Raw genomic sequence first — 23,293 nt, 5'->3', positions numbered from 1 at the left:
GTACCTGTGGAAGGGGGCAGTGCTTAGCTTCGGCCTCCTCAGCGGCCGGCTCCTCCTAGAGACTCAGTTGCATTGCCTTTTCTCTCTCTCTGCCATCAGCACCTTCTCTCTGCACTGTCACTGTGCCTGAATGCACCAGCTACTCCCCTAATTAAAGGAGAAAAGAAGCCGCAACATACACAGCACACAAGACTGAGAGGTGGATGGTGGTGACAGCCCCGTGACAGCTGCCCCTGGACTGTACATTTAAAGGTGATTAAAATGGTAACTCTTACATGCATATTTTACCACAGTACAAAATCAACATACAAGCCATACTCGCTGGCAATACCCTCTTATCTGCCTTGTGTTTGGAAACTATTAGCAAGCATGAACCATTGAGCCAGCAGGCCCTGAGGGAGGCCAAAGGCAGGCCCTGCTGTCTGTCTCGCCCTAGATCCTTTCTGGTCCCATGCGTTCATATGCTGGCTGCTGCTGGCATATGAGACATGTCCCAGAGAGACCCTGGAGTTCTCAGGACTTATGCTGACTTCCACATATGCTCCAGTCTAGTTGGAGACATCAGACCCTCTATGCCAGGGTGTCTCACCCAGGGCCAGGATCGGGCAAGTCCTGAATGTTACTGGGGAAAAGGAGAGAAATGCTCCATCCCAGTCACAGTGGTCCTCTCCCTTTCTGATTACTTCTTGGAAAGAAGGAAGATGCCCTCACCCCACCCAAAAATACACAAAAACAGATTTACAGGTCAGGCTAGGAAAGGGGAGGAAGGCTGTAGCAGTTTAAGGAGTCCTTGACTGGGATGGGGGCCAGGCACTGGCAGAAGCCTGGAGAGCAGGTCACACCCTTGGAAGCTACTTTTCTCGACTGTAAACTGTAAACTCCGAGTTCCCTGAAGGCAGGCACCTGTCTCTTGATGCAAAGTTAGTCCCCGGGGACCTGAGAGGGGCTAGCTGGTATACAGCAGGTGCCTATAAAATGTTGAAGACCCCTGCATGTAAACCCAGGCACTGCCTGGGACCCGAGGCGTTGTGCCCCGCACTCCTTCATTCATGCCCGCCGCCATTCATGCGCGCGGGACTCATTCACCCGGTGCGCCGCCTGTGCGCCCCGCGCCCACCACGTGCGCCCAGGCCGGGCGCGGCGCGGAGAAGCGCCGGAGCAGCCGCGGCTGCGCGGGGCCGGGGCTGGCGGGGAGCCGGGCCGGGGGCGGGGGGCGGGCGCTCCCTGCGGGAAGCGGGGCGCTGGGGAGCCCCGGCCGCGGGCTCGGGCGCGCAGAGCCGGGGCCATGTGGACGGGCAGCCGGCGGCCGGGCCGGCTTCGCCGGGCGGTGAGTACCCGGGAGCCGAGCGGGTAGGGCGCGGGGCGGGGCGGGGCGCCGGGCACCACGCCGGGGAGGTCCCTGCGCGCGCCCGCCGCGGCCCTGGGTGGCGCCGGGGCCCGGGGCCCTCGCGCGGGGCGGGGCGGCTGGGCCTCCGCGGCTGCTGTGCGCGTGCGGCCTGAGGACGTGCGGAAGGCGGATGCGGGGAGCCCGGCTGAGCCCACCCCGTTCGAGGAGGGGGGGCCGCCGCAGAGAGGCCGCAGAGCCGGAAGGAGACTGGACAGGGGCTGGTTCCCGAGCGTGGGCCGCAAATGGGCACGCGCAAGCCTCGGGCACCTTCCTCTCAGGCCGCCTTAGTAGGCCGCCAGCAGCTCTTCTACTGACAGGGGAGGAAACTGAGGCTGGGGAGGCAGGGCCTCGGCCAGGGCCGCCCTGCAGACTCTGACCAGTTCACAGAGCCCCAGCACGTTGGCTGGGAATCTCTGCCCCTAGCATTTCTGCTTCCTGCCCGGTTTAGAGGTGTTTCCTTCTTCGTATGTGCCCACCCCATCATAGCTTGGTTCCTTTGGGGCAGGAGCTATGTAGGCGACATCCCAGAATCTCCTGAGTGAGCAGGATGGGAGCCGGGAAGGTCCCCTGGAGCAAGGGCTGACTGCAGGAAAAGTGAGACATGCAAGTGTGCAGCCATCCCTGGTGGCCAGGGGTGACCCACCAGTGCAGTCCCTGACCTTGGGTGCAGATGGGGGCATCGTGTCCATGGGCTGCCTTATCCTGAGGTCCCAATACCCCGGGACCCTGGAGACCATGTGATGGTCTCTTCAGTTCTTTGGACCTCAGTTCCTCCACTGGCCAGGAGCAAGTCCCGGCTATGAGAAGGTCTCTAGGAGGAAGCCCCTTAACCGCTGGGGTGTGTCTGGACAGCCCACTAGGGCAACTGGCCGTTGGGGGCGGCACTGCCTGGCATCTGTGACAAGGAGGACGGGGAGGCGGCAGCAAGACCTGGCAGCCTCCTGCAAACCCTTAATTTCCTCGCATCTCACTATAATCAAGGCGGCTCTGAAAAGTGAGCAGTGGCAGATGCAGGCGCAGGGCGAGGGGCTGCTGCACGGTACCGAGGACCCTCCCGAGTTACTGTCTCACGTGTGTACATTCCTGTGACAAAACCTGGAGCTGTTGGAACCTGTGGGGAAGCAGAGCTGCTTGGGGCCATGGCCTGTAGCAGCTTCCCATAGGTTAGAAGTTGAGTGGGGAACCCTCAGGGACACAAGAGCATAACTCAGTCTGAAGCAGTCTGGATAGGAACTTCCCCGTTACTCTCTCTCAAAGGCCTTGAGCACCCGGTTGGCCTGCAGCGGCTTCCATTTATAGAATACCGAGTGTGTATAGGGTAGTGTCGCCAGCACCCTCCCTACAGCAGCACCTCGAAGAATGAATGGATGGATAAGTGGATGAACTAGCCGATAGGAGGAAGTGACAGCATTACATCAATCCATGGCTTGGAGACAGTCTACAAGATTTCCCCACAGCTCACAGGCTAAGTTGGAGGAGGTGAAGTTTGCATTGGGGTAGAGGAACAGGGCTTGTAGGGAGGAGTCAGAAAGCCTGAGAAAAGCATCTTGACGAAATGTGGCTGCCAAAGGCCAGGGTCCTTCCAGCACAGGTCTGATGTTCAGAGCACCTAAGCTTGCTGTGTTGGTCCATCGTTGCTCCCACGGTCCCTTCTCTACTCCCACCCTGCCTCGGAGCTGGTCATGAGACTGATGGAGGACTCTGGACTCGGTCTGCAGCCCTGGGTCCCAGTCTCTGTTCTGCCAGTGATTTGCTGTGTGATGTCAGGCAAGGCCCCAGACCTCGATGGAGACCAGCAGAGGCCATGCACCTGACACAGCCTGGAGAGTGGCCCAGAGCAGGCCCCAGCAGATGACTAGTGGCCGCAGCTGCTGGGGCAGTCATGGGAATGTGGAAAGACGGACGGGTGAATGAGTTGGGACATTCTCTGTTCACCTTGCAGTTTCCTCGGACACACTTAGGTAAACTGACCTTCAGGAGTTCACAGTCTAATGAGAGATGTAGACCCTGGCCAGCGTAGCAGAGGATAAGAAGGTGTTTCTATGTCTCACTAGTTGAGCCTGGTGGTCAGGATGGTGCCTCTAAGGGCATCCTCTGGGGGAAAGCAGCAGCTACCCAGCCCTAGGGGGCTGCAGTGGTGTCAGACCAACCGTCTCTGAACCAAGGTGGAGTAGGGAGACAGGTGAAGAGGTCCCAAGTCATGCCGCTGGTGGTGCATGCTGGGAAGGAACGGAGAGGAGACGTCAGGCCTGGGGAAAGTGATAGAGATGAGATGTGGTGGTGGTGTATTGATGGGAGTTTGTAACGGGACAGACCGAGCATAAGAAGTGAGTAGATTGCTGGAGAGGTGGGTGATGGGAGGAAAGCTTGATGGTTATAGGGGGCAAAAGGATGGGTAGAAGGAGATGCAGAGTTGGTCTAGAGAGAGGACCCAATAGGCAGAAGACAATGTCCATGACTGAAGGCCTAAGGACAAGGCCCATGTGTGAATGGGTGGGTGGCTGTATAGAAGCCAGGGGATAGAGGGGTGGAGAGCTGGGTGAATCCAGAGGTAGCATCAGAATGTGTGACTGTGGACATGAGAGAATGGATGTGTAGATAGACGGGTTAATGAGAGAGTGCTGGGGTAGGGAGGACCTTGGGTGCCTGTAAGATGATGATAGGATTGGATGGGCAGAGGGATTCAAGAAGAGCAGTGACGGTGGATAAGATGTGGCCCCAGGTCTGTGCAGAGATGTGCACATATCAACCCATGAAGACAAGTCGGGAATGTTGCAAGGTTGAGCGGGTAGACAGTGGACTCAGGAGCGAGACTGCGAGTAATGGATGGATAAGTGCCTGTCAGCGGGTGGTGGGTGCAGAGTTACAGGACCTGTGGGCGGAAGGCAGTTGGTGTAGTGAGAAGGTGGAGCATCAGGCCATGACCTCTGGCCATTGCTGGCTGTTCATATGTCCCTCAGTCCCTCTGCTCCAGAGAAAGACAACTGAGCAGGCCTGAAGGAGGATCACACCCTCATGGTGACTCCTCCTCGTAGGTTTCAGGGTGGGAAGAAGCCCAGATCGGCAGCCACTATGCTCATAGCACCAAGGAATGTGCCCATCTGTGAATGAATTTAGGGAACCACATGGCAGCCATGATGTCCCATCCAAAGATGAGCAGCCAGCCTGACAGCTGCACAGGGACTTCTCTCCTGGATTGGGAGGTGGCTGTGGAAGGTCTGGGGCCTGAGCTTACCCCCTTTCTGGGGAATGAGGGGGAATTCTGGGTGGACACAAGCCACAGAGCAGATAGGAACTGCCAGGGACTCAGATACCCAAGAGCTGTGGCTGCCCTGAAGGAATCTTGGGTTATCCATAGGAAGCTGTGTCCCAGGGGACTTTTCAGAGTTCTCTCTGTGAAGGGGAGCATGGTACAAATTTGGCGCTTGGAGGAGAATGTGAGAAAGAGGCTGGGGTCTCTGTGGTGCTTGGTTCATACATGGTCTATGGCAAGGCGTGTGAGGCTGTGGTCTCTCTCCCATTTGCTCCATACGTGGTCTGTGGTGGGCCGTGTGTCTTCCCAGTAACCCTGCTCACCCCGGTTCTCCCTCTAGATACAGAGTGGCTTCCGTAGCTTGGAGAATTACGAGAACAAGATGACTTGGATTTCCAGGGCCTACCACCTGCCTGTAGGTGGGTCTCCTGGAGCAGCAGGCAATGTCTACCTCTTCTTGCTGTCTCCAGGGTCTTTGACATCTTCACCTGAAAGACCAAGTGCCCTATGCCACCACAGGGGAGACTAGACCTGCCATGCAAACCACCAGTGGGATTGTGGTGCCGTGATGAGCTCAGGCAGTGTGTGCAGTTCAGAAGCAGGAAACCCTTCAGAGATAGTAACTCAGACTACCAAGAGGCCGGCAGGCCCAGACTGCCAGTTGTGATGGCCAGTGCCATCCTCTGGATGTGATTGGAACTCAGGAATAGGCTCAAAGGACCTGCTGGCCAGGGCCCTGGGGCCCTCCAGGGACCATGCATACTAATACCACAGACAGCACTCCCTATTGCTCTGTCTACCCTGCCAGCCTGGGTGCAGTTACATGCGGTAGCACCCTAAGGTCTGATGGACCATTGTTCTAGCAGGTGATGGGATAGGGGATAATGGGATGTTGGGAATACAGGGGAAGCTGCTGTGGGTTGTGGCAGGGGACACTGGTTCTTCCAGGGACTGGAGGTTCCTCCTGGTGTCTTCATCCAAATTCCAGCCCACAGTAGGTTCCCATCAGTTTGGGATGATACTTGTGAGCCAGCATCTGAACCTGTAGGTCTCTCACTCTACCCACCCACCCCTTGACATATCCATTCATCCGTTCCCCTACACACCCCTCCAGTATTCATCTATCCATTCACCCATTCCTGCATCCATCCATTCGTCAGTCCTCCCACTCCCCACATACCCATCCATCTTTCCACACACTGCTCCATCATCCACCTACAGATCACCCACCCATCCACTAACTCCCTTACACACCCATCCATCCACCCATTCATTCATTCATTCATTCATTCACTTATTCATCCATTACTCTATCTATCCACATGTCCATCCACCCATCCACTAACTCCTTTACACACCCATCCACCTACCCATCCATCCATCCACCCATTCATTCATTCATTCATTCATTCACCTATTCATCCATTACTCTATCTATCCACATGCCCATCCACCCATCCACTAACTCCCTTACACACCCATCCATCCACCCATTCATTCATTCATTCATTCACCTATTCGTCCATTTCTCTATCTATCCACATACCCATCCATCCATACACTCACTCCTTTACACACCCATCCACCTACCCATCCATCCACCCATTCATTCATTCATTTATTTATTCATCCATTTCTCTATCTACATACCCATCCATCCATCCACTCCCTTACACACCTATTCACCTACTCTCCCATCCACCTATCTACCCTCCCATCCACCCATTCATTCATTCATTCATTCATTCACCTATTCATCCATTACTCTGTCTATCCACATACCCATTCATCCATCCATCCGCTCCCTTACACACCTATCCACCTACCCTCCCATCCACCCATTCATTCATTCATTCATTTATTCGTCCATTTATCTATCCACATACCCATCCATCCATCCACTAACTCCCTTACACACCTATCCATCCACCCATCCATCCACCCATCTACCCTCCCTTCCTCCCATTCATTCATTCACCTATTCATCCATTACTCTATCCACCTACCCATCCATCCATCCATCCACTCACATATCTATCCACAGTCTCCTTGTTAAGTCTGTGCTATGTGCCAGTTGCAGTCAGAAAACTGGCATTCAAATGAGAGCCACAGAGAGTAAACAGATGAGTACAGGGAGCCATGTGTATGAAAGCGACTGTGGCTGGCATATATGATCTAGTTGTGGGGTCAGCAGAGGGCAAACTATTGAATTGGGTCTCTAAGGTTAGTCAGGAGTTAGATGGTGAGGAGATTGAGGGGCAAAAACAGTTGCAAAGGATCCTGAGCCACGCAGAATTTGATACATTCAAGAACATGACACATCCCCCTGGGTACAATGGAGGGGCGGCTCTGGGTCTTCAGAATTCTGCAAGCTGTGTAGACACGTGACATTGTCAAGTCACCTAGACTGGGGATTTACAAAGCTGGTGCTGCCACATGTAAGAGACTGGTGACCACAGGGGTGGGAGGGAGACTTGGTGTCACCTGGGGCCTGAGAAGCGATGATGGAGATGGCGGGGAGGTGGTCAGGGTGGAGCAGAGCTGGTGTAGTTTGCCTGCATTGGACAGCTGATCCCTGCAGCCACTTGGCTGGGTATTATGGGCTTCAAAGAGGTACTAGCAGCACCCAGAAATCTGGGACCCTGGGGGCTTGCCCTGCAGCATCTCAGCAGGCTTCCAGGTGCACAGTGTGGGCAGGCAGTGCCAAGGTAGTAGTGGAAGCTGCCAGCTGGCTGAGGGCCTGGACCTGCCACAAGCTTTAGTTTCCTTTGAAGCTGAAGGTGGCACCGGTACACAGCTTTCCTCCCTCCCCCTCCCCCCCGTCACTGCACCTGGGCCAGTACTACAGGTCCTTGCTCCAGACTTGGCAGCCACCACCTCCCACCTCATCCCTGTGTATCTCAGTTGTATGTAGCTGCTAGCAGCCAAGACTAGAAGTAAGTGTGACTTAAGCAATACAGGGCTGTCTTTCTCAGGCTACAGTGACATCACAGGCGAGAGGCATGGGGCTACTGTGAGGATGCAGTGGTCAGCAAGGATCCAGTTTTACTTTGTCTTTGTGTTCCTCTTGCCTTTGCATATGGACTTTGCCACAAGTATGCCTCATGGTGCAATGTGACTGCCACAGCTCTAGCTCCAGAGCATGATGCAAGAGGGTATTAGAGCTGGAGCCTGAAGGACACGGGAAAGCCGCCTGGTGTGTGTTAAAGTGCTCCCTAACTGATACACCCGGCATATATCTCCCTGGCTGCAAGGGAGCCTGGGAAGTGTGAGATTTTAGTTGGCTATCTTACATCTTAGATGAAAATGCAGGTTCTTTTGGGGAGTGTGTGTGTGTGTGTGTGTGTGTGTGTGTGTGTGTGTGTGTGTGAAGGCCAGAGGTGATGCTAGTTCTCTTCCTCTATTGCACTCAATCTTATTTTCTGAGGCAGACTTTCTTCACTAGACCTGGAGCTCACCAATTCAGCTAGGGTGGCTAGCCAGAGAGCTCCAGAACATCCTCCTGCCTCCATCCATGCAGTGCTGAAGTAACAAGATATGCACTGTCATCCCCCACTTTCGTGTGAGTGCTTAGGATCTGAACGCAAGTCCTGATGTTTGCACTTTACCCCCGAGTCATCTCCTGGCCCTGAATGCTGGCTCTTGATCAGGAAGAATGGAGGTACGATGGGCACCAGATTGTAATCTGGTCCCGTTGTTGCAGTTATGCCTTCCCTGTGCCTGTACTGAGTGGTGGCTGCGACTGTTGTCTGTCCTTTTGTCCCCTGTACCTAGCTCCAACCATGGCAGTCCCTATCTGCCCACCAGGGAGAGATGAGGACATGACCTTCTCTCTCTGGCTTCCAGCCCCAAAGCTTACATTTAGTGACAGTCAATTTTGGGGGTGGGACCACCACATGCTGGCACTGGGTCGATGGGTAGCAGGGCATTGGCTGGTCTTCGTGGCCTTGCCCTGGAGGGCATGAGTGCCCAGCCTGTGGAAACAGATGAAGGAAAGTGTGACGCTGGACGGCCTGAGAAGGATGCCTACTGGGGTCAGCTCCCAGGCCCAAAGCCCTGGCCCTGCTAGCCCTGAGTGGGTTGATTCCAGCTCCCTCCTGCCATCCAGGGCAGAAGCCCACATGAGGGAGATACATGGCCACAAGCAGAGCCCCGACACAGGCCTAGAGAGTGTTGTTTCCCACCACACTTGGACAGCAGGCCTCTGCCAGGCCAGGGCATTGAGGTCTCCTGGCTCTCCTTCCCCGGAAGAACCCCCTAGCTCAGGCTGCAAGATTGCTGGGGGATCCCTTGCCCGCTTGAGCCGTCGGCAGGAGGCCAGGCTGCCTTTCTCCAAGTTCCTGGATGAGGTCACTGTGCGTGTGCTGGATCCAGTGACCCTGGAGGGCTTCAGGGGCCCTCAAGGCCACAGCCAGGAGCCCTCTCCAGGTGAGCACAGCGTGGTACCAGCCCAGGAACCCAAGGCCAAAGCCTCAGAGGAAAAGGACCTGGCTCAGAGCCCCCCACATTCCTTGGAGGCCAAAGGCACCAGAGACCTTGACATGGGCAGCAGCAAGCAGGGAGATCCAGCTGATTCCCCCAGCATGTACCGGGTGAGTCCTCATCCTACCCCACCCCCACCACGAGCATGAGTCTGTTCCTCACAGGTCCTGTCTGACCCCCTCATCATACTGTATTATATGATTGTGTTAGGCTGTAAGCACCCAAAGCATGAGTCACTAAGAGAGTGAATGTTCTGGCTTCAGAGCAGCAAACTGGGTGGGGTCTGGGCTCTGAGTAAACAATGCTAGTAATAATATTAAAATCATTGCTGGGTCAACAGAGCCTTCCTGGTTCACCACAGGCTCTAGGCTGCTAAAGATACCCTGTGTACCGGGGACAGCACTCATTCTGTAGTTGTGATTCTGTCTCTGCCGACTCAATTAGCAAAGCACTATAGCTACCAGGATAGTTAGTGGTCTAGAGAGGTTCACATTCCTATTGGCTCATCCTGCTCTAAGCTCCTGACTGTCTCGTTCTGTATCCCTCAGTATTCAGGGAAGGACACTGCAGAACCCAGCTACAGTGAACTTTCAGTCTTCCCTCATGGCCACCTCCAGGGCCATTCCTAGGAGGGGGACATGGAGTTCTGCTTCTCAGAGGTCCCCAAAGCCTCTACCTGCTGTGTGACTGGATGGGTCTTCCTGCCTCCGTGGGCCTCCGTTTTCCCAGCAGTCCATGACTTCCTGCTGTCCCCACCTCCCCAATGAGGCACTACTAATCGTCTGAGACCTCGACTGTCTGCAGCTTTGGGCTCTGTATATGTTACATTTCTCTCTCCCCCTCTCTCTCTCCCTCACCCCTCTCTTTATGAAGACCATGGCCCCAGAGGAGTTGCTGAAACCCAGGCTTCTGGAAAGCTCTGTCCCAAGGCTCTGGTTAGAACCTTGGAGGGGTGCGTTGAAGTCAAAAGTCTTGGGGACTTGTTGGGCCAGGGGTTCACAGTGGGGTGGAACCAGCCTCGTGCCTGGCCTTCAGCAGCTCCTCTGGGGAAGGAGTGGCTGCCGAAACACGTGGTGTCGGGTTGGAATCCTGCCTCTGTCCGTCTGGCTGTCTGGCGTGGCTAGATGAGTGAGAAGTCGGTGTGGAAGGTCTCGGGAAACTTCAACTGCTCCAGACTCGGGACTGAGGCTCCCTCATACCCCACTGCAAGTGACTTAAAAGCCAACCTTTGGTTGTTGTTGTTTTCTGAGAATCAAAGTGTCTAAAAGAAATCAAGAGGCATCAAGCCAATGGTGTGATACGGTAGAGTTGTGACAATGTGCTGGGTGGTGTTGAGTGACCTTGAACAAGTGGTCGCCTCTGGGTTTGGAAAGTGCCCCCCTCACAGAGCCCCAGGAGCCTCCGAAGGGCAGCTGCTTCGTGCTCCCTGTCTCCTACCATGTGGGAATGTGGGACGGAGTCGCTAGATCTTCCAAATTTTTCAGTAGAAGCCAAAAATATGGATTTTAAAATGTAAACTCTTCCAATTTTTAAATGTTGGCTCAAACATTTAAAAAGAGAGAGAGAGGAAGAGATAACGAAAGAAAGAAACCTCAAACAGGCCAAATACAACATGCTAGCAGGCCAGATTTAGCCTGGGAGGCCAGTTTGCAGGCGCAGGCCTGGGAGATGAAGGTACTGGGGTTGGAGGGGGATCCCTGTGAGCCCTCACAGAGCCCAAAAAAGCCCAAGGAGGCAGGGTCTACTGTACCCAAGGATGGCTTGCTGCCTTCTTGGACAACACCAAGCCAGGCTAACTTTCTGGGAAGCCTTAGATGGGCATCCTCCTTGCCCCCATCAACTGAAGTTGCCATGGGGACCCCACAGCACAGACAAAGCCCTGAGGATTGCCTAGGGATGCTAGATCCTTTCCTTAACTCTTCTATGACCCAGCCATGACAGAGAGATGACCTCTCCCTCCTTCTAGAGACTCCCCATGGAGCCTGCTGGTACCATCCTGGCTTCTGTGATCTCTGTTGGCTACACTGACCAGTATGGGGGTCTTAAGTGTCACCTCTGCCCTGGCCTCTCCCACATCTGCATTTCCTGACCCTGTTCCCCAATTCCAGATGTCTTTGTCTCCATCAGTGCCTCTGCTGAGTGGGCAGGCAACTTCAGACCCTCTAGAGCAGAGTCCCAATCTCCTCTCGTCACTCGCTAGCCTGTCTGTGTCCGACAGCCTTTCTGCCTCTACCTTGTCCCCTCCTCACCTGGTGCTGGAGCTTCTGCTAGACTCCTGGGGTACTGAGTGTTCCCAGCTGGAGTAGACACTGCCCTTCCCCAATACGGGACCTCAGCGCCCAGCCTGTGTTTGTTGAATGAATGCAGATATGCCAGAAGCAAAGTAAGATCCCTTGGGAGAAGTCTTCCCCCAAATAGCCATGTAAAGGCTGACTCTCTGGAACAGAAACCCTTTGCAGCCTAGTCCTCAGGACAGCCGCTTCCACAGGCCCACCTGTCGCAGAAGCATCCCCAGAGGGTGTCCCATCCTTCCTTACTAGATGAAACACTGAGGCTCAGACAGGGAGAGAGCCTTGCCTGAGGTCACACTCAGGGGATTTCCCCCACTGCAGTCACGTGTTTAGGCTGTTTCCTCAGTTCCTGTTAGGATGGAAGTGAAAGAGTCATAGCTAAGGAAAGAGAAGTAAGGATGAGCTCAGGTCTCAGTAAGTCCAGAGCCCAGGCTTAATGCAGGTCCTCCCCCCATCTGACTTGCTCTTTGAAGTGGTTTTAGTATGCACCTCAGATGTGTGTGGAGCAGGTAGTGTGAAGACATCCCCATCTCTTCAATGGACAGAGCTATTCGCTGGGTACCTAGGGGCCCAGGCCTCCAGCTGGCAGTAGCAGGCTTCAGGGAGGGCCAGGGCGGACCCGTGGAGGATGAGACTCTGACAACAGGACTGGATTTAAAGCACCTTCTTTCTCAAAGACTGTCCCTTACCTGTGCATTGGAATGCCACCTTGCTCTGGCCATAGTGACATAGTAACCAGTGTGGAGGGTTCTGTGCTACCGGGGTAGCTGGAGAAGGCATTCACTGGGCAGTAGTCTGAGCATAGCATCCTCAAAATACAAGATCTTGAGACAGGAAACTGTGTGGCCTGTGTGCAGAAGGGTGGGGGTCTCTGCTAGGCAGGACCCAGTGTTCCAATCCTCAACAAGGCACAGCCACCTACCTCCTCAAGGGAGTACATGGGGTATGCAAGTCATCACGCCGAGGTGACATAGAGACAGTGCCAAGTCAAGACAAGCCTCTGGGCCTCTGGCATTTGGTACTTGTCTCATGAGGGTTTTACAGGGGATAAAGACGCAGGTGGCAGGAAGAAGATGGCCCACCCTGCTTGGGGCTCAGGGCTTATGATGGGGGCGCTCAGGGCACTCCAGTGGGTCCTGCAGGAGGTGGCAAGTGCCTGAGAGAGAGGTGTGTCCTCAAAAATGCTCAGGTGAAGATGCTGGAAAGCAAGCGTCCCCGGGGACACACCTCCCCAGGTCTGAGATTAGTGAAGGCAATAACAAGTCTTGAACTGCACAAGGCCTAGGAAGGCCAGCCTCAGTTCCCCAGTTTCTTGAAACTCCAGGTTTGACGGCCCCTCCTCCATCAGAGCAGGCTGCTCTCATCCGGAGACAACTGGCAAAGACATGGGCTTCTATCTGGCTGGAACTAAACACAGAAGCTACCCCACAGGCAGTGTTGCTTGTGGAGGTGGGCTAGAAAGGTCAGGACCTGTGGTGACCCACTGGTCTTGGAGGTCAGAGGAGGATCAAAGCCTGGAGCCAGAATCAGAAACAGCTAAGGAAAGGGCAGGGGCTGCATTCCCATTGTCTCCTGCCCTGCCCAGCCCCCACCCTAGCCACAAAGCTACCCACCACCTCCCTTGCCTCTTTCCCAGTCCCTTGGGAGGTGGGGGGTTCCCAGACCGGCCTTCTAGAAGAGCTGAAATAGTCTATGTAAATAATTGATGCTAGCTTTTTAAAATTAAATTTTAATACATTCTTATTAATTCCAGACAAATGCCCCAGCAGGTCATTGACTTGAGTGATTGAGGAGGCCGAAGACAGGTGAGGGACGGCCCCTGCCTTTGGGTGGAAGAGGCCTCTTATGAATGGCGTCCAGACCCGAACAAGCCCTGTCAGCTTGAGGGCCCGGCTTCTTGTAGATCTAGGGCCCTGGTGGCGGGATTGAGCTACCACCCTGGGCTGAGGGCAGGTGTCTTTCCTTAAAATGAACCCCAGACTTGGGGTGGAGATGTACCTCCAGATTAGCCCCTGGAGAGCCTGCTGCCCTCCCTCGCTCTCCTCCCTGGTGGTAGAATCCCCGCCAGCCACCGAATGAGTGGGGAGCCATTGGTGGATGGATGGGTAGATGAGCTCTTGGATTGTGGGGGTTGGTTTCATCCTGGCTGGCTCTGACCCTGCGAGTGGACAGCTCCTCCCACCCTGCGCTGGCTCCAGGAGGCCAAGACTGCAGGGTGTTGGGTGTCCTGGGAAGATCCGGGACTCCTGCGTAGTAACTCGCAGTCAGCCAGGGGAAGGCTGGATAAGCCTTACTTCGGTGCCATAGGACCCAGGCATGCGATGTCCGTGTTTATTGAACGCCTGCTATATGCTGGGACCCAGTAGAGGAGATGGGCACTGTGATGGGAACTCGGAAAGGTGGGCCTGGGGAAGAGGGGCGTTGGGGGTCGTGCTGGTATGCGCCAAACTCTTAACTATAGAACTCTGATCCTGAAGGAGGACTTGTAGAAGGGGGGTTTGGGCTTGTGCTTTTTGTAAACTTTTATTAAAGTGTTCGGGAACGGAAGCCCACCGGGCGCCCCAGGGGTCCTTTCCCTAACCCAGCCCCTCTGCTGCCCGCCAGAGCTTGAGTGCAGCAGAGCGCCTGTCCGAGCTCCTCCCGCCTTCCCTCCTCCAGATTTCTGGAGAGGAAACTGAGGCTGGGGGTGCGCAGGGGGAGGCCTGCTCGGGCGCTCGGGAAGTTGCTGCCGAGTCTGGCCGAGGCTCCAAGGCCGGGCTGCGCCCTCGCTCGGCGGGGCGGTGGGGGAGGCGGCGTGGGGCCCGGACCGAGCGGAGCGCGCTCCCGGCGGACGCGGACGCGGGCGCCCTGCGCGAGGGTCCGGGATGGGCAGCCATCAGTCTACTCAGGTCTGTGGCGTCGTCCCAGGGTTCAGTCTCCAGCGCAGCCTTTAGCGGGAGGGCAGGGGCAGCCCCGGGGACGGCCTCGGCCGAGCGCAGAAGAGCCCGTTGTGCGCAGGAAGTACGATCCCGCTCGGGCCGCTCGCCGTCCCCGGGGTTCGCCAAAATCCGCAGGGTTAACAGGGGCTAGTGGGTCCCGGAGGTGCGGAGGTGCCGTCCCGCCCAGAGGGTCTTCACACCGCGCACGGGCGGGTCTGCGCCAGCGGCTCGGAACCCCGCCGGAGAACTGGGCTTGCCGGGGTTAATCCCTCGGGCCCAGAAGGGGGGGCAGACCCCGAACCCCAGGATCAGAGACAGAAGGGTCCCGAGCGGAGACGAGAGTGCCTGCTTCGATGCCGTTCCCCTCGGGCTGCGTGAGCGCCGACCGGGTACGCGGTTCTAACACTCTAGCGACTCAGCGCTCCTGCGCTGCGGGGCTCGGGTGGGACGGATGGGGGGAACGGGGCAGCAGGGGTTAACGGAGCCGGGGAGCGGCGGGGTCCGTGGCCGCCCGAGAGTCGACGGACACGGAGGGGCCCCTTGGACAGCGAGGCCGCTAGCCGCCCGGGCCGCTGCACCTTGCGTCCCCGACCGGTCCCCGGCTCGGTCCGGGGGGCGTAACTCGGTGGCGGCCCGGGCAGGCTCACCTGTTACACGGCTGTGGCCCGGCGCGCCCACTGAGGCACGGGGGTACGGGCTGGGGCGCGAGCGGGGCTGCCCTGCCGCGCGCTGACCCTCTCCTTTGCTCTCCGCAGGCCTCTGCCGCAGACATGGAGAAACTCAGGTGAGTGCCGCGGGTGGGCCGGGGGTGAGGGGGAGAGCGGGCTGGGGGTTCGGCGGGGCCAGATAGGCGCAGGGTGGGCGCGGGTGACAAATCGGGGTGCGCAGCTGGGCAGCGCACGGGGCTCGGGGCGGCTGCTGCAGGGGCGTCATCACGGGCAGGTCCCCGAGGCCATTGCGCACTCGCCCCCCTGGGACCCCAGGACCCCAGTATTGCGTCCCCGCCGTTGAGCCGACAGTTGTCACGGCCGGGGTGGCGAAGTTTTCGCCGATGGCGACGGGCGGGGATGGAGCCCGCGCGACTGCCCAGGCCCCGCATCTTGGAGCCATTTTGGGGGAACCCCGCGGCCGCGGCCCAGAGCACCCCCAAGGCCTTCCCGCGCACCCCAACTTAGAGCGGGGGCCCGGGCTCCGAGGGGCCCCGGAGCGCGGCAGACTGGGGACCAGCCCATTTGAATATTCGCAGCTTCTGCGATGTCGCCCTTTTCTTCGGACAACCCCCCTTCCCCCCACCCCACCCCCAGCATTTTCCTCCGGAGCTAGGGCCCAGTCTGTGTGGTCAGCAGGCCCAGCCCTTTGGTGCTGGGTTCGGGGCCCTCGCCCCTGACCTGAAGGGTCTTTTGGCCCTTTTGTCCAAGACAAAATTGTCAGTATGGAAAAAACTGGGTAGCAGACCATCAGTCCCTGAGGGGTAGGGCCTGACTAAGCTCAGGCCTGGCCCAAGGTAGGGCCTGGCTCCAGGGGAGGGGCTGGGCCTTCCCAGCTGACCTTCAATACTGGTCAGTGGTCTCAGATATCCAGGTATCTGGAGACAAGAACAGAGGACCACAGGTCTGGAATCGGCATATCCTGAGCTGGGAGGGGGTCCAATCTTTTGGGACCTCAGAAAAAAAGCTGATGATGTCAGTGGGCCAAGGCCCACCTTGCATGATCCAAGCCAAAATGGAGGCATCCAGGCCTAGGGAGCCATATTTGTATGGTCATTGCAATGACTTCAGTCCCAAATCCAGGCTTCCCTCCTCATGCGAGGACCCTCACTGGTGCCCCTCATTGGCTATTATTCATCATCACCCCCACACTGAGGCCCTGAGGGGACACTGCCCAACCCAACTGGGACTGAAAAAAAAAAATCAGATTTCCAGAAGCCAGAAAGACTCCCTGAGCTTCCTTCCTCTCCCCCTCTCCTCATGCTTAACCTAGGGTCTTGAATGTGGTCTGTGTGTTGGGCCTGGGGTCTGATCAACCTGACTGGGGACATAGGTAGGCAGATGACCTGTCCTGGACTGAAAAGGGAGGGCTGGGAGCAGTGGTTAGGGCTTGGGCCCCTGGACTGAATTGGATCACATGACCTTCCAGACTTGGTGGGATCTTGAAGATGGAACTCACAATGCCTCCTGGAATTGGAGTGGGAAGGGTCCTACCCCCTGGGATTGGGAAGGGTCCTGTTGTTGTCAGCAGCTGGTCCTCCAAATCACACAGCTTCCTATGGAACCTTCCTTCACTGATGGTATGGGTATCAAGAGCCGCAGTGGGTTTCTGTCTGGAGATGAGGGTTGGTCCTGGGGACCAAAAGAACCAGAGGCTAAGGAAATCCAGTCACATGACCTCCTGCAGGGTGGTCACAGGATTTGTGGTCCCACAGATCTAGCTAAAACTCCGCCTATGGATCTTGAATTTCCTCGGCTGCAGAATGAATATCTCTGCCAAAGGATATTGGGAGGTGGGGGGAGGTGCTAGTCTAGGGCCAGGAGCACACCAGGGACCCAGACAGAATGTCCTGGGTGAGGAGAGGGGGTAACTCCCCAGTCCCAGGCAAGAAGAATGGTATTTGTGGTTGAGTGTAGGGGTCTTGGTTATCCAGATAGAGGTGGTAGGTATGAGCTTGGTTCTGCTTCCTGGGGCAGAGAATGTGGATTTCCCTATGCCATAGCCTGGGATTTGGACCTAGGTTGAGGTGGGGGAAGCCTAGCCTTGGATCCACCCACTCCTCTACCCACTCACCCCAGGCTTGAGCCTGGGTAGCTAACCTGCAGAATGACTCTGGTGGCAGCCTTTTGTGAGCAGATGAGCAGCTGGACTCTCACTGCCTTCACCCTCTGCCAGACTCTCACCCCATAGCATGATCCGCCATGGAGCTCACAGCAAATTACTGACCTCCCTATGGTCCTCCCTGCCTAGGAAGCCCTTTCCCTACTCTTTTAGCTGCACAGAAAACTTGGAGACTCTAAGGACCCTCTTCACTAGGGTTCTTACTCCATCCAAGCACCTGGCCCTGTATGGGATGCTGAAACCCAGCCCAGCCATCCAAAGCAGGCACCCAGGCTAGGGATAGGGGACAGTGAAGTCTGCCCAGGATGCTCTGGGTACCAAATTAGAGACATTAGCCTCCTGAGGTATTGGAGGATGATCCCAGAAATGCCTCAACTAGGGCTCAAGATGACAGGCTATACAAGACACCCTCCAAGAATGCAGAGACCTCCTGGTTCTGGAAGCAATATGGGACAGAGGAGGAATGGGGACTGGCTGTCAGGGGGCTGTCCCAGACACCTGGAATGAAGTCCCTCATCTTCCTTTTGCCACATGTGAGCACCGTGAGAACAAGACTTGACTCTGACCTCTCTTTTACTAGCCTCAGTACCTGGTAGGGACTTGCACACAGTAGGACCCCTTGGGCCCGTTGACACATAGTAGGTACACATCTATTGTTGACCTGGCCACCTGGCTATAGCCTAGCATCTCCCCACTCCTGAATCCTGCACATCCCTGCTCAGTTCCTCCATTCCTGTTCAGCCACTCTGCCTCCAGCTATCTGTGGTACTACCAGCACCGAGACATCCCTGTATCTCAGCTGCCTGATGTGTGATGGCCATGGGCCTCTCTCTGCTGGCATCTTAGGTGTTCCCCCTCCCACTCTGAGCTGCAGTTTCTTCTCTGTCCAGAGATGCAGGGGGGGTACTCAGCAAGCCCAAAGATTCCCTCACTAGGGACCACACCTTCTGCCCAAAGCAAGTCCTTAAAGTGACAGAGTGTGGCCATCTCCAGGAAAGCAACCCAGAGCAGGACTAGCTGTGAAGTTAGAGCAAGCTGGGGACCACTGCCAGCCACCCCAAATCTCCAAGACCCTTCCCCAAATACAGCCCCCACCTCAAAGTTACCAGGACCCTGGCTTTGTGATACAGGCTACTGGCTTTTGAATTCATAAACAGCTTCAACTGTGTCTCGCTTGGGTCCCCATCTGTGCCTCTGGAATTCATCTGTGTCATGGCTGTGGGAGTCGCCCAGTGACTGGCCATCCCACTGAGCCACAGGCATTCCTTAGTGATTGAATCAAGGTAAGCAGAGCTGCTGTGGACATCCACAGACGAGTGTCCTTTGTGTGCCGGGGCACCACGTGATCATCTTGGGACAACAGGCCCAGAGGCACCCAGTGACCCTGCCCAAATCCTCACCAACTTCTCCCATCAGGTGCAGGAATGGGGATCTTTCCTAGCTGATTCCCGTCATTCGATAGCCCTCTTGGGTGCCATCTGCAGGCATCCAAGGGATCCAGTGTGACTTTAGATTGTGAGAACTCTTTATACAGCTGGTTCCAGCAGACCAGCGCCTCCTGCTATTATATGATGCTCAACAGTGGTCCTTGGGTCAATGGGACTTGGTGGTGTTGGCACTGTTGCCTGTCTCAGGCTGGGGTGCTGGGCTTACATTGTATTCCCAGTGCTAGCAGATACTGCAGCACTGAGCAGAGCCCAGCCTGCTCCTTTTTTTCCCTATTGAAGTCTTTTGTGTGCTGCTAATGGATTTTCAGGTGCCCTCAAAGGCCTTCCTCTCCTTGAACTTGATCCCTGTGTCCCGAGGTCGGTATTATTTTCACACGGATACTCATACATTTGGCCCACAGCTTGATCTGTTCACCTACCCGCTTCTCATTCAGCCTTGCACAGACCAGGAAGGCTGTCCTCCATGCTGGGGGCAGTGGAGGAGGGGGAAGCACCACGCTGGCTCCATAGAAGCAAGTGGCTATCAGACATCCTTACACCTGCCTGAGCATCCCACCCAGAGCCACACGTGCCTTTCCCAAAGTCAAGGCTGGGGGTGCATTTCAAGCCTACAGACCCCCACTCCCCAGGTTCCTTGTCAGCCCCCAGCTTTGCCTCCACTGCACCCCTGACATGGCACATCTGCTCCCATGCACTGGATCTCCCCTGTCCTGAAGGTCTGGCCTTGGCCCTCTCACTTGCCACTTGGACTTTTGTTTGCCCATTGATCACAAGCCAAACACATTTATTCAGCACCACTGTTTACCAAGGGTATTGTAGTCAAGGGAGGATATAGGAAAAAAACATTGTGGTTAATGGTGACAGAGACCTTTTCTAAACAAGTAAAATTCACAAGTGCTTTGGGGACAGAAATGGTGAGGGCAGCCATCATCTGTGGGGCAGGGCAGTTTTGCAAGCCTGAGAACAAGAGGCCCGAGCTCCAGGCAGATGGGAGATAGCCGGTGCAAGCACCTGGTAAGAACAATGGGGTGAGATGGAGGGGGACAGGGTCTGAAGGTGGACCCAGAAGTGGGCTCTGGGTATAGAGAGGGTCCGTGGAGCCAGACCTGCTGCTGAGAGAGCTGTGGCATGGTGAGTGCTGAGCCTGGGCTCCTGGCAGACATGATGGGGACCGCTGTGGAGAAGCTCATGCTTTGAGGGTACCTAGACTTGGGTCTCCTTGCACATGGGGTATCCCCCCACATCAGACCCCCTACTCTTCTTTTCCCTCTGGCCCACCTACCCACTGTGCCAGCTGGCCAAGTCTCTCACTAAGTGAGGTTCTTCAAGGCTCCCACCACTACTCTTAAACCTGATGCTACTAGAGGAAGCCGAATTCTCGCTAAATTCTTTCTTTAGGGGTCAGACCATTGAAAAGGGACTTGGCATATGAAGTATTCTTTCTCACTGTATTTCTTTTCAAAAATCTCCTGTCCCCACAGCCCATCTGAGATCCTGCTCTGAAAAGCCTCCTTTATGGAGTATGTCATTTTATGAAAGTGGGGTCCGCTCTCTAGCTCGAATGCCAGGTCTCTACTTAGTGGCTGTGTGGCCATGAGTAAAATTCTGACCCTCTCTGATCCTCTGATAACGGTGCTTACTTTAGATAGACTGAATGCATTTGTATGAACTTGGCATTCAGCTGCTGCTGTAGAGACTTAACTCATGCTAGTAACTCCATACCTCTCTCAACGGGTCCATCATTGCCCCACAGAGGCCGTGATGCCCCACCCACTGGGCAAGTGACATTATTCCTCTAGTGAGGAGGAGGATGGAGGCAGGATGGAGACAGTCTAGGATTTGGGGCAGGGGTGTGGTGCAGTGTCAACCCTGTCAACCCTGTACAGGAAAACATCCACGGAACTAGAGCAGGTAAGAGTACTTGTTCTTGCAAAGCACCCAGCACATACACAGTAGCTCAGAATTGTCCATAATTCTAATTCTAAGGGGCCCAGCACCCTCTCTAACCTCTAAGGGTACCAGGTACACATATGATGCACAGATAGACATGCAACAAAAATACTCATAAAGTAAATCTTTAAACCTTGACAAAGAAAACAGCCATGAGTACAGGACTTTCCAAGCTGGGCAGGGGTCTCCTGCTCCATGCACACCCACGGTGGTCTAGGTAGCCCCCCACCCACTTAGACATTCTATCCACAACCCTACCCAGGGCACCAGGTGTCAGGAGACCTCACGACCCTGCTACAGGGGTGGAGGAAGACCCATAGAGCAAACTTCTTTAGGGAAGCCATGGTAGTCACAAGTGGCTCCGTGGGCTTTTGTTGCAGTTGGAGAAACTAAGGCACACCAGAGACAGCCATGTCTGTTGATAGTTGTGAGGGGCCTGAAGGTCTTCAAGCCAAGTTGGTGCCCAGGTGGCTTTGCAGCTCCCTTACCCGGGCTTTGAGGGACTTGCCACCCAGGGGACATTTGGGAGCCCCTGAGGAGATACTGTTGACATTGAGGCTCACCTTGAAGCCATCCATCTATTGTCCTATCCTGAATGCTGACCCTGACTTAGGGTGGGGGACAGCCTGTGGGGGGGGCAGCCTGTTGGGGGAGACAGCCTTGAGAGGGACAGCCTGTGGGGCAGGGGAGAGATAAGAGGGTCAGGGAGGAGAGACAGAAACCCAATGAAGCAGGGGGCTGTAGATGCTCCCGAGGCCTGTGTAGCTCCTCTGCCTAGCCTCCGCCAGGCTCCCATTCTGACTCTACCCCCGCCCCAGGATGGCCCCAAACACAGCACTTCCAGCTTGCCAATGAGGGGTACCCCTGAAACCTGTGCCTTTTCCTCACTGATTGAGGCCCCACACCACTTCCAGACCCCAGCACAGTTACAGCCCATCCCAAGATGTAACTCCTTCTTTCCTTTGCCCCAACCCTAGCATAGCTTGGTGGCCTCTCTAACACAGTGTGACTGATTCAAGACTACAGTCCGAGGCAGGGAGAGCAGCATTGAGGGGCACAGGAAGAAGGGGGCTCATTCTGTAGGCAGGGCCTGTGGGAGGGTGGGAAATGTCTAGGAATCTTCAGACACGAGAAAGGCTGTCTGTCCAGAGCATCCCATGAGCCCTGCAGACAGGTGAGGCAGTATGATGGAGACACCTGGACTCAGATTCACTGGGGACCGTGCAGCCCACAATATTTGCTACTGGGGATTGTTGTGAGTGTGTGCACCCCAGGGGAGGAAAGCGGCTGCTGAAAGGGAGCACCCTCAAAGGATGCTGGGAAGGAGTGGCCAGTCAGCCAGATGCCAGGTGAGGGACAAGACGGGAATGGCAGGCGCCATTCAAGGGTGGGAACATAGAGACAGACAAATCAGGGACAGACTGCGTTTCTGCATTTCCGGCAGCAGAACGGGCAGTGCCTGGAGATCAGAGAAGGTGGTTACTGAAGTGTGAAAAGAAGCCACCTACTGGACTGCTGAAGGGAATGATCTAGAAGGGGGGGGGGGGCTCACTGATTCAGAAAGAAGGGATTTGCTGGAGCTGACAGAGAGCAGGCAATAGCCCAGAGGGTTGTCCCAGGCATAGAGGACAGGTGTCAGGCAGATGTGGGAGGCACATGAGGGTGACATCTGTGGAGGTTCCCTTGGACAGCCTCCCGTGCTCCATGCTGTAGGTGGTGGGAACAGGATGAGGAGGGTAGGGTAGAGACAGGAGTCCAAGTCAATCCATCTTTAGGGACTGAGTCCCAGTGGGAACCTCCTGTCCTTTGGGAGAGGGGGCGCCTGGAAAGCCTGGAAGAGGAGTACAGGAACAGAGAAGGGGTATGTCCCTGGGGGTGGGGTTTGTGTGTACCCCAGACCCTATGACTCTGTAGCTGCCCTGGGCATCTAGCTCTCCCACCCCAAGGGCTCTCCAGGTCACGGTGCCCGGCTCTCTGCACATAGCTCTCTTGGCAGAGGAGGGTGGTGGGGCAGAGCTGCAGCTGCCTGATAAGATGAGGTGAGGAGCCGATTTTTCCTGCTGTAGCTCCTGGCTGCTGCCCCAAGAGAAAGGAGTGACAGAGGGACGTTGTCAGCCTGAACTGCTTAGCCATGGGCTCTAGGGGTAGAATCAGGGCAGGTGCCCAGTGTAGATACCTGTGTTCCCTAGTGGCAACCCCCTTCCAGAAAGACCCCTGCTGTGGCCACAGGACCATATGTATGGTCCTGTTCTCTAGCACATGCCAATGGGAAGTCACAGAGGCAGGCACAGCCTTTCTGCAGGGGCTGTTTTGTGACACCTTAGTGACCATGATGGCAGCACAATGCTGAGACTTAGGTTAGCATCTAGTCTCTCCACTGAGGGAGGAAAGACAGCAAAGCTGAGCCCAGCCAAGCCCTGGGACCTGGACAGGCCTGACTTTACCCATGTTGCACCTGTTTTCTCCCAACTGGAAAGTGGGGGTGGGGAAAGATCTGAGACGATGATGAAAAAGATGGATGGGGGCACTTGGCAAGCAGGAGTGTTGAGTTTGCTGTTCATGGCTCACCTGCCCTTGGGGGAGGGCAGCCACAGGCATGAAGGGTAGAACCATCCAGGCATGACCAAGGCGCAACAGACTCTAAAGATGCACAGAAATATAGCTACCAGGCATAATGCAGCACAGATCAGAGCCCCTGAGGGTGCCACCAGCAGGAGACGCTCTGCCCAGAAGCC

The 23,293-nt window shown here is 55.8% G+C and overlaps 1 protein-coding gene across 4 annotated transcripts in view; it reads left to right on the top strand.

The window, feature by feature from the left end:
- Positions 1-1,222: 1,222 nt before the first annotated feature.
- Begain (brain enriched guanylate kinase associated) overlaps positions 1,223-23,293 on the top strand; it is a 34,319-nt gene continuing 12,248 nt past the window's right edge. The window contains exons 1-2 of one of the 4 annotated variants that reach the window (XM_050154803.1): positions 1,223-1,327; positions 15,087-15,115. In XM_050154803.1, the coding sequence (XP_050010760.1) occupies positions 1,286-1,327; positions 15,087-15,115 (71 nt within the window). In that variant the 5' untranslated portion in view covers positions 1,223-1,285. Of the gene's footprint in view, positions 1,328-13,628; positions 13,813-14,211; positions 14,302-14,370; positions 14,721-15,086; positions 15,116-23,293 lie in introns of those variants that run through there. The other 3 variants (XM_050154806.1, XM_050154805.1, XM_050154804.1) reach the window with 3 other exon arrangements.

Source organism: Alexandromys fortis, unplaced genomic scaffold (genome assembly GCF_014885135.2).
Source record: "Alexandromys fortis isolate MF-2015 unplaced genomic scaffold, M_Fortis_MF-2015_v1.1 scaffold_91, whole genome shotgun sequence".
NCBI lineage: Eukaryota > Metazoa > Chordata > Mammalia > Rodentia > Cricetidae > Alexandromys > Alexandromys fortis.
This window is presented reverse-complemented; position numbering and strand designations above follow the sequence as displayed.